The sequence below is a fragment of the Populus nigra genome, chromosome 8 (genome assembly GCF_951802175.1).
Source record: "Populus nigra chromosome 8, ddPopNigr1.1, whole genome shotgun sequence".
NCBI lineage: Eukaryota > Viridiplantae > Streptophyta > Magnoliopsida > Malpighiales > Salicaceae > Populus > Populus nigra.
In genome coordinates, this window is record NC_084859.1 from 13823726 (window position 1) to 13835724 (window position 11999).

Below are 11999 nucleotides of genomic sequence, written 5' to 3' on the forward strand. Positions count from 1 at the left end.
ATCCCAATTAAATGAAACTTCCAAACCTAATTAGAAAAGAAATTAAAAAATAATAAGAAAAACAAAGAAAATTCCGAAACAACTTTTAAATATAATTTAGATATGTAAATAACTTCAACCGGTTACGTGGAGCTAACCTGCTATAGAATCGAGGGATTTTAGGCAGAGTTTCACTTTGCAAGATTGATAACGTTTAACGTTTCAAATGACTCTCTTTAGGTTCAATCAACTAGTAATTTCACCAAAATTTTACACTACATATGAACATGAAGATATCATGCAAAGTGAGTGTCCTGAATCCTAAGGGGTTCTGATTCACGTCCAATAAAGCTGAATATTATTTGAAGATGGCAAAAACTAGCGATTGTGAATTAGGTGGTTTCGCAAAGCAAATTCAAGCTGGTTGATTTCTTCACCCTATTCTTCCAATGAACTGTGAAAGCTGCAATTCAGCAAGACAAGTTATAGTTACATGGACCGTGAAAGAGAGAGATGGGTTATGCATAGAAGTACTATTTTACAAGAAACAGGACGGAGGTAACAGTAACAGGAGAAGTAGCTTGTTACAAACTCAAGGTCATTTATCTTACATTTACATGCCTCAAACACAAAACTAGGCCACACATATAACCTTACTTGTAAGGCTTCGTGATGATTACACACGACAGGAACCATCAGCTTCAGAAGAATTCTAAGGATTTCTGGCACGGTGTCTAGATGCAAAACGATCAACTAATGCAAGCGCATTGCTAGTGACCTGAGCAACATTGTTGATCCGGCGCTTGATGGCAACCTTCACATTTCCATCCATTAGATGGCCAGCAAACCCATCAAGGCAGGTGTTCTCATCAGTTAGTGCAGCACTAACCCAAGTCTGCACGTTACTCATATGCCACAAAAAGTCTCGACCACCAGCTCGACCCGTATGACCAAGCTCTCTGACTGACTGGCTAAGTCGATCCACACTATCACCCATGTTTTCTATGCAGTCCTTCGCCGCCTGGTACTCTCTAGGCTTAATCCCCCTAACTTTAGTCATCTTGGTCACAAATGCTGCAGCTGACCTAGCCCTGGCTAGACTCACTGACAAGGCAGTGAGAGTTAGACGTCGCTCATTACGTTGAATGACACTAGCATAACCTGACAAGCATCCGACACATAACTCTGGATAGCGAGTAGCCTTGCATGAGGACTTGATGAAATCTGTGGGGCTGGAGGCAGACCCTGCCGTGCCAACCATGTAGAGGGCAAAGGAGAGCAACGTTAAGAAAGAGACAAGTTTTGCCATGTCTTTGAAGAAGAGGAATGAAATGATTTCAATGAACTGAATGAAAGCATGGGATTGTTATAAAGAGTTCAAGAGGTGTTATCTATCTTCTATAGGATTAAAAAAAAGGATGTCACATGCCCATGATCGCCTTCTTTCTTCTGCACCTTTTGATCTTTTCATTCTTTATTACTACCGCCATGCTTTTCCACGATGCAGCTCCAAAGAATTGAAAACCTCAAATTCTTCTCTTTCTTCAAATACTCAATAGTCCATCATACTAACGAAGATATTTTTCAAAACATGCTTGCCTAACCTCCTAAAATGAACAAGGAATGCTAACTAAATCTACTTTATCAACGAGGCTCAAGCTCCACTAGTACCAACACTCCTCCTTTAAGGAGAGGTTGCGTGTTCAATTCTCCAAAGAGGAATCAACCTCAGTTCCAACACACCAAGAAAAAAACATCCACTTGATTCAGAAAGTGAAAAGGAGCAAGTTGAGGATTCTTTATTCGAGAAACTAAAGAAAAAAAACTCATGCATTAAACTTTACATAATACATATCATGTAGACAGACATGCCAGTGGAGGGTTCTGGATGATTCTTGCATTAAATATTTCTGATATAATCTACCTAGGTCTATGTCTATGTCTCATATTTCAACCATAAGCAAACCAGAAAAAAACAGATGTTCACCCAGAGTTATCCTTGGTTTATGTACCTTCCACTCCACATCACCCAACATCAGCCATAAACAACATGTTAATGTCATTGTGTTGGTTAACTTCACTGACTAAAACACCTTGGTGCCAAAAAATTGGTCGAGGCTTGCACTAATTGTATCCGTTTAGACAGGCAAGTGGCAAGCCTGTTTCCACAATTTACCAACACCTGGGCGGATGTGAGATGTCTAAAAATTATTGTTGCTTCTATTTATACAGAAGCAGCAAGGTCCCATCCTTTTCCATAATCAGAATTATTTTCACTAGATAGCCTCTCCCGCATCTATTCAGCCCATTGTTGAAACACACAAGGTCCATAGCACGATATGGCTTCTAACTTATTTAAGTGCTTTAGAAATATACGCAAATTTTCGAATGACTATTACTTGAACAACATTTGGCTTCGATGCGTTGACTGAAAATTTTATGATATTTAGAAGGTGATTGAGAAATAGTCCACACAGTTCACATTTTGTGGTGTTTTGGACAGAATTTGAAACATGCATAGCACATCAATCTCATGCCATACAAGCTTTTAGCTGGGTAAGAATTCCAATTCAGTAATGTTTCAGTGTGGTTTAACGAGCTATGACTTCAGTTAATGCAAAAAATTTTTTATAAAGCATAACTTCATAGGTACAATCATGTGCTTTCCTTTTAACACATGATTTATCTAACTAACGGTCATAAATCAAACACATTTCCAGGCCAAATTCATATATATATAAAATATGCATCATAATTGAAAGGTTTCATTATTCACCACCTTCATGCTGAATATGTCATGTACTTGAGAATGGTTGCACGTAGCTTTTCCATGAATTCTGTTGCTTCTTTCTGCTCAGCACCAATCGTCTATGGGTTCAGTATAGTATAGCATAACGTATTGTTAGTTGATCGATCAACTAGCAAATCATGAACGTAGAAGATTAGGATTTTTTGGAAGATTTATTTAAAAACATGGTTAATGGATATACTTGAAGTCAAGTTAAAAATTCATTTATTTTTAAGGTTAAAACTTTATTGAAATTTAATTTTCATCATAAAATTTTTAACATAGAATATTAAGATGTTTTAAATAAAATATGTGTGAATAAAAAACTAATCTCAAAAAATCATTTGGGCTTGGTTTGGACCATGAATAATTATTTCTTCCAACCCAAGAAGAATATTAGAATCTAATTGGTTTTTTCAGAACTCTTTCAACGATATAAATATTTTAGCTTAAAAGTCACCTTATTTAATTAAATCCAAAAATATTTAGACTTAATGATGATTTTATAATAGGTAATCAAAGTTGTTAGTGAGGAATTTCATTAGCTTTTGATTCCTAAAATTCTCTATAAAAATGAGTTGAAGAAGAGTGTTTGAAGGTGGTTTATTTTTGCATTATTTTGACAAAATTTGACACTTCTCTGGCTTTAAAACTTTGTTTCCTTTCTAAATTTTCTCTTTACTTAGAGTTTAGGTTCAATTCTTGTTGAGGAATAATTAAGTTATATTTTCTTTGGTTGTTGGCATTGTTTAGGAGTGCATCTAAACAAGATGGTGTTGTTGGAATTTTGATAAGTTTATTAAATAAAGTCTTTTCACACCAAATTAGGAGCAATAAAATCTTAAGAATAAATGATTAATTATTGACAGCGATAAAACTTAATCAATTTTAAAGTATTTCAACAAGTATTATTTTTTATTTTGTTTGATCTTATGCATTAGTATGCATGCTAAGATTGTGATTCACTCATTTATGCAATTTTATATTTTTTTTAATAACTATGTTAGTATTTTTGTTATGATTGCAAGTTGTCATATTTTTATTATATTACATGTTTATAAACTAAACATAATTTTTCTCACTTTTATAGTTTTTTTTATGAATTTTGGATAATAATTTTAAGGCTTTATCATATATTATTAGTCTTTGTTTTGTTTATAATTCTTTGTGATAACTAGATGAATAGTTAAATCTTTGTGTTATAATTTTATTTATTTGTCGATTTACATGTTTTTTAAATTGATGCATATAATGTGTTCCTGTGAACTAAACAATAAAAAAAACTTGTTTAAGTCTATCATATAATTCTGCAAGTTATTTGTTTAGTTTATATATGTAAATTTGCAATCATGTATGGTGTGCTAATTGTTTAATTTGTCTATACAAATTTATATTTATATTGGTATGCTTTTTGTTTAAACAAAATTAAAATGGTATGATGCATGATAATTGGATAATATTTTAAAATAATCTTTCTTAGCTAAGAATATTTATTTTCTAAGTTTTTCTTATAATTGTTAAGTAAATAGAATTATTATTGCCTATGTAAAGTCAAAAGAGAATATTGCAGATCTGATCTGCTAACTAAATGTTTATCAAAAAAGCTTGTATATAATTAATTAAGGGGAATAGACTTGAAACTTTTAAAGATGAAAAGGTATAATAATAATAACTACACTTAATTGATTGTAGATCTCGTGATTTAGATTCAAATAAAAAACTAAATAATATAATATTCTTAGTAGTACTCAAAAAAATATTATGTTTTACTTATTTCTATGATAAAAAAGATGCTAATTATAGTGTGATAAAGGGTGAGCAGTGCTACTAATGATTCTCGTATCTAAGTATATCAAATGGGGTATAATGAAATATTTTTAATGAAAGATCATCTATATAAGTAAGAAATATAATCATTTCTTTGAGAGTTTCAAAAAGGCTGAATTTTCTAAAGTATTAGTACTCATGAATTCATGAATTATTTAATAATAAAATTAATATAATAGTGAGAACCAAGTGAAATTTTTAATTTTATTTTCTTTATTTTTCAGTCTTTAAGTTAGAAAGAGAATAGAAAAAGTTGCTAGAATCCGGTGAAGAGAGAGGAAGCCACTGGTTCACATGGATCCCAACTATTAAAAAGATCAATTTTGATGCCTATGAGTTCCTTTCGACAAGAAAAATTTGATGATAGTTATTTTAAGTCTTAATATTTCATAAAAATAAATAAATAAATGCCAATAAAAAAAATCTTAGTCGGTTTAATTTTTTATTTTTAAATTTATTTTGAGTTTTTTATATATAAGCATCGACCCCACGTGTCCAAATGGTGAAAGTAATGGGCTTGGAGTTTCTTCTTTTTACCCCACTGTCCAGTCCATGTTTGTTCCATTTTTAAGTTCTTTTTTTTTTAATCTTTTTTTGTTTTTAAAAATGTTTGTAAATATTATATTGGAACGGATTTTATAATTATTCAAAAAAGGCTCAAGCAATTGTTTTTTTTACGATGTAACTAAATTAAAAAATAATAATTATTAAATCGATAATTTGACAGAGAGTTGATATTAATTTTAAGTTTTTAACACCTAAATTTTCATTTTAAAAAGGAGAAAATCATTAGTTTGTTATAGTGAAAGCGAATATGATGCATTAAATTGCTAATTTTCCACTAAAACAACAGGACAAGAAATCGTAAGCCTGTCCCTTCCTTTCCTTTTCTTTTTCTTTTTCTTTTTCTTTTTCTCTTACTTCGTCGATCGTGAATATCGTGACACATCTAAATAATTGAAGGGGTCCTAACACCTAGCCAATCCGGCAATGGTCAGCTAGAACTGTCGATTTGCGTAACGACTTTCCTTGCTTTTCGACGATTTTTCCCAGCAATGCCAAAACGGATGCACAAGTCAATTTTCAACACGCTTTTTTTTTATCCAGTTCAGACTCTCGTATGACTGCTTTCCAGTTGAAATGTGAATGGACGCGCACTGAACTTTCTCTACTTAAAAAATAAAATTAATGACCACATTAGCTGATTTTGTTGGTTTCAGAATCCTTGAATTTGCAAAGAAGAATATATTATTTGATTGCAGCAAATTGGGCTATTTTATAGCCTTTACAAAATAGAAGGAAAATAACAGACCCACGCTTTACAAGCTTATAACGTGGCAACTCGAATAGAAAATAAAAAACAAACTTTATTCTCCCTGAAGACCAGCTCTTCCTAAAGACTAGGACTTCTTCTCTGACTTAAAGACTACTTAAAAACAATTATATCTAACATTCCCTCTCTTAAGCTAATGCATCTGCACTTAGCTTACTTCAGTTACTCCAAGCATTCCACGAAGCTTCTCAAACTGCTCCAGCTTTATAGGTTTTGTCATAATGTCTGCAATTTGATTTTGAGAGTTGCAGTAGCTTAGCTCAACAATTCCTTCATTCACCAGGTCTCTTAAGAAATGGAATTTTACATCAATATGCTTGCTCTTCCCATGAAACACTGGATTTTTAGACAACTGTATAGTGGAGCTGTTATCACACATAATCACAGTACCTGATTTCTCTTCAATTCCAAGCTTTTCTGTCACTCTTCTGAGCCAAACACACTGACATGCACACAATGCTGCTGCTATATATTCTGCTTCCGTGGTAGAGAGAGCGACTACTGTTTGTTTCTTTGAGGACCAAGAAACAGCCCCTGACCCCATCATAAACACAAACCCTGATGTACTTCTCCGATCATCTAAATCGCCGGCATAATCACTATCTGTAAAAGCCATGAGGCTCAACCTGCTTTCTCCCTTTTTATAAAGAATTCCAAAATCAGTTGTACCTTTTAAGTACCTCAAAATTCTTTTTGCCGTAAGCCAATGTGACATAGTGGGACTGGACATAAACCTGCTTATTAAACTAACACCATACATCAAGTCAGGTCTAGTTACAGTCAAATACATGAGGCTTCCAACCACCTGCTTGAATAGAGTTTCATCAACCCGAACTCCTCCCTCATTCTTGGATAACCTTGTACCTGGTACTATGGGATTTTTCACTGCATTAGCACTCTCCATATCAAACCTTGCTAACACTTCTCGAGCATATCTTTTCTGACATATGAAAATGCCATCTGCACATTGTTTAACTTCTACTCCAAGAAAATGTTTCATCTTCCCCAAGTCAGACATATCAAATTCTAGCATCATTGATTTTTTGAATTCATCAAACATGCTCTTATCATTACCAGTAAAGATCAAATCGTCAACATAAAGACTTACTAGCAATATTTTACCTTCTTTTGACTTTGTGAACAATGTGTGCTCACTAGGACACTTTTCAAACCCTTCACGTGTGAAATATGCTTCAATTCTGCTATACCAAGCTCGAGGTGCCTGTTTAAGGCCATATAATGCTTTCTTCAGCCTGTAGACTTTCTCTTCCTCTCCTTTCTTTGTGAATCCTTCAGGTTGCTATACAAACACCTCCTCTTTAAGCTCCCCGTGAAGAAAAGCACTCTTCACATCAAGTTGAAAAACTTCCCAGCTGGATTGAGCAGCCATTGCAAGTATCATACGGATGGTATCAAATCTTGCCACTGGAGCAAAAACTTCAGTGTAATCTACTCCATGTCGTTGTGCATAGCCTTTTGCCACCAGCCTTGCTTTAAATTTTTCCACATCCCCATTTTTGTTAAGCTTGGTTTTGAACACCCACTTAACTCCAATAGGTTTAACTCCTTTAGGCAACACAGTGAGTTCCCAAGTCTGGTTCCTTTCTATGGCTTCAATTTCAGCTGACATTGCTTCTCTCCATATTTTGCTCCGAACTGCCTCTTCAAACAAAACTGGATCATTTTCAGTCACCATCATTGCATTCAAGTTGTCATCTCCAAATAATCCCTCTCCTGTTTCATAGTCTGCCATCCAACTTGGTGCTCTTCTTCCTCGTACACTCCTTCCTTCAGTCAATTCTCCATGTGTATCAGGATTTGGCTCATTTGGAGGTGATTCTGTCAGACTGCTACCCAAGCTGTTTGTGTTGCTCTCGGAATTGTCTTCATACATTCCATCATGTAAGTTGCTGTCAGAGTTGTCTGAAGAAGTTCCACCATTTTCTTCATTATTCTGGTCATCCTCTTCATCACTTTCATCTTCATCTTCCCATTCTAATGTGTCTTGCTTGATCTCTTCCTCTGTTCTGCCCCAATCCCATTCTTCTTCTTCTTCAAACACAACATCTTTGCTGATGAGGATCTTCTTTGAGACTGGATCATATAATCTCCACGCCTTGGACTCATCACTAACACCTAGGAAGACACATTTTCTGCTCTTATCATCCAACTTGCTCCTCCTTTGATCTGGTATATGAACGTGTGCTATGTATTCGAAAATCCGAAAATAATCCACCACTGGTTTTTCACCATTCCATGCTTCTTCTGGGGTCTTGTTTGGAACTGCAGCTGTTGGGCATCGATTTTGAATATGCACACACCATCTTGCTGCCTCAGCCCAGAAAGCTTTAGGAACTTTCTTCTCAATTAACATGGACCGAACAACATTCATAATCGTCCTGTTCTTTCTCTCGGCAACTCCGTTTTGCTGAGGAGTAAAGGCTGCTGTCAACTGCCTTCTAATGCCTTGTGATTCACAAAACTCTTTAAACTCCTTTGAACAGAACTCACCACCTCTATCTGTCCTTAAACAAGTTATGTATGCACCTAATTCTTTCTCAACACAGGCTTTAAAGCTTTTGAATATAGCAAAAGTTTCAGACTTTTCATGTAAGAAATAAACCCAGGCTTTACGAGTGAGATCATCGATAAAGCTTAAGACGTACCTTTTTCCATTATTTGACGCTGGCTTAATAGGACCACATAAATCCGAATGCACAAGCTGAAGTTGCTTTGATGCCCTCCACAAACTCCTCTTCGGTACAGACATTCTATGTTGCTTGCCTGTTAAACATACCGTGCATATCTTCTGTGAAGATTTCAAAGGGGGCAAGCCAATCACCATTTTATTAAAAAAGAGTGTTTGCAATCCCTTGTGATTCAAGTGCCCAAAACGACAATGCCACATATAAGCTTCTTTCTCTGATACATCTTCAGCTTGTAAGCATAGAGAGTTTCCTGGTATTATGGAAACTGACAGATAAAACATTCTATTGCTGCTCATATCAGTTTGCATAATCAGTCCTCTCTTAGGATGAAATACTTTACAAGTTCCATCCTTAATTAAAATGGCTAGCCCCTTCTCTTGAAGTTGTCCTATGCTTAATAAATTATTTTTAAGCTCAGGAATGTAATAAACATCAGATATTACCTGAGTCATGCCATTCAATTTCACCCTTATGCTTCCTTTTGCTACCACTGCCATTCTCATGTCATTCCCAAGTTTCACTGTCCGATTAACAACTTCTTCCAAATCTGAGAACCATTTCTTGTTTCCAGTCATATGATTACTGCACCCCGAGTCAAGAAACCATACCTCTTCTTTCTTTGTTTGATGAAGCTCGGTGTAGGACATCAACAGTAACTCATCTTCTTCTTCCAGCTCAGCATAGTATGCTTTCTTTTCCCAGTTTGGACACTCATCTTGAAAGTGTCCCAACTTATGGCATTTGAAACATTCGATGAGTGCTTTGTTTAGAGGTTATCTCCCTCTACCTCTACCACGTCCTCCTCTAAACACACCTCGACCTCTTCCTCTGCCATATCTATCTTCCTGAGCCACTTTTAGAACATGCTCCTCCTCTTGTTGTCCCTGCATTCTTTGTTCATGGACAAGCAGACTCCCATGCAATTCATCAATGCTCAAATTACTTAAGTCATTTGACTCCTCTATTGAACAGACGACATAATTGAATTTGGGGGTCAAAGATCTAAGTATCTTACTGACCACTATGCTCTGCTCAATTTTCTCATCATTGGACTTCATCTTGTTCACCACAGTTAAGGTGCGTCCCACGAAACTGTCTACCTTTTCTCCTTCTTTCATGGCAAGTAACTCAAACTCTCTTCTCAAAGCTTGAAGTTGTGCCCTTTTCACCTTCGTAGACCCTTGAAATTTCTGTTTCATGGAGCACCAAATGGCCTTTGACGTCCCCTTGTCAAGAATTGTTTCCAGGATTTCTCTTCCAATTGCATGAAACATGTAGTTCTTGGCTTTCATATCTTTGAGCTTGGCCTCCTCCACGGTCTTTCTCTATGCTTCACTTGCAGGTGATGTCCCTATTGCTGGTGCGGGGATCCCTTCCTCCACCAAACTCCACAGCTCTTTGCTTCTCAAAAAATTCTCCATCGTCATTGACCACCAATCATAGTGGCCATCGAAGAAAGGGAAAAACTTGTCTGGGGTTGTCATTTTGATCTCTCTGTGTTTCACTCTCACTCAATTTTCTCACAATTTTGATCGCTCTATGTTTCACTCAAATCTCTCACAATTGCTCGCTCACACTCTCACAATCACTCACACAGATCACTCACACATGCACTCTCTATGATTCACTCGCACACACAATGTTCGGCTCTGATACCAATTGTTGGTTTCAGAATCCTTGAATTTGCAAAGAAGAATATATTATTTGATTGCAGCAAATTGGGCTATTTTATAGCCTTTACAAAATGGAAGGAAAATAACAGACCCACGCTTTACAAGCTTATAACGTGGCAACTCGAATAGAAAATAAAAAACAAACTTTATTCTCCCTGAAGACCAGCTCTTCCTAAAGACTAGGACTTCTTCTCTGACTTAAAGACTACTTAAAAACAATTATATCTAACAGATTTCTACATACATCTCGTATTCTAGTATGATGATGACCTGGATTAATAATTTTTTTAAAAATACTAAAAAAATATAGAAAATAAAGATAATATTTTAAATGATTTGGGTCTATCAACTAAGCTAAACCTAATAGTATTGGTCCGACAATAATTCCAAACCCAATAATATTAAATTTAACAATCGGGCTAGATTCAATAGCCTTGAGTCTGACGATCATATCAAATTCAATAGGTTTGGATTAGATGGTCATGCCTAGACTCAATATGCTGCAAAAATTTTTGGAATAAAAAATGAAAAAAACAACACCCTTATCCTTCTCTAAACATCTATAGTATGGTCCACAGTGCAAACACTCAATGTTTACAATGTAGTTTTTTTTTTATTTTTCTATAAAAAAACATTAAAAATATCCTTGAAATATCTTAAATAATTTTTTTATATTTTATATATATAAAAAAATTAAATTATTCTTGAAGTATCCTAAATAGAAATGCTTGATAATTTTTTTATAATTTTTTTTATTTTTTATAAAAATAAATTAAATTACCCTTAAAGTATCCTAAATAAAAATACCAATTAATTAAAAAAAACATTTAAAATATATATATATATATTCTTGTAGAGAACTGGTGAAATTTGTTGGAAACTATAAGGCTTGAGCATGTGTCGTCTTCAACTAAACCAATTTGTCTTGCTGGGGATTCTTTTGGAGGATGTCTTGCACTTGTTGTTGCACGTAATCCAAAAATTGACCTTGTAGTGACTCCATCCAATCTAGGTGGGTGGGTTTCCAGATATGCAACAATTGTTTGACACTTCCTTCAAATTTTCAATTGGTGGTTTTGTTGATATTCTTTGAAGTTGTATAATATTTCTAGCCTTTTATTATTAGCTACATCATTTGGCAGGTCTCATCTGCAACCCCTGCTTCATATTTTACAGGACTTGCCTAATGGATTGCATGGTACACTCCCTTATTTTCTCAGCTTTGTTATGGGTACATCATCTTTTACTTTGTAATTTTATTTTTGATTTTTTTATATAATTATATTTGCTTGTTAATACTCTAAAACGTTCATTGTTCCATGAGTAGAGCTTGTTATATAACTAGATTTGGTTGTTATAAAACAAGCATGCTAACAACTTTAGAAGAGTTTATGACATGTCCCATTCCAATAATGCTTTGATGATCTATATCTGATGGTGATTAAGGTTGCCAACAACTTGGATTTTGAAAGAACAAAGGATTTTTTTTTTTTATCATTTCCCCACCTCCAACAATAATTGGTGATATCTAGAATCCAATATGTTTGGGAATTTAGGTTCTTAAATGTTTAAATAATGGATGATCACCCGTTTATATTAATCTTCCATTCTCAATAATTGGGAGCATAGAGGGTTGGTGACAAAGATCTTGATTCCTACAAAACAATCTATTTCGACGGGATTAAGAACCA

At 34.7% G+C, this 11999-nt stretch overlaps 1 protein-coding gene across 1 annotated transcript; it reads right to left on the reverse strand.

The window, feature by feature from the left end:
- Positions 1-400: 400 nt before the first annotated feature.
- LOC133702327 (21 kDa protein-like) lies at positions 401-1638 on the reverse strand. The gene has a single exon (XM_062126652.1). The coding sequence runs from the start codon at positions 1286-1288 to the stop codon at positions 692-694; it is 597 nt and encodes a 198-aa protein (XP_061982636.1). The 5' UTR covers positions 1289-1638; the 3' UTR covers positions 401-691.
- Between the last annotated feature and the right edge of the window lie 10361 nt (positions 1639-11999).

Bases quoted from the DNA above. Each gene is read 5' to 3' on its own strand.
- LOC133702327 (XM_062126652.1), bottom strand. From the start codon at position 1,288: ATGGCAAAACTTGTCTCTTTCTTAACGTTGCTCTCCTTTGCCCTCTAC.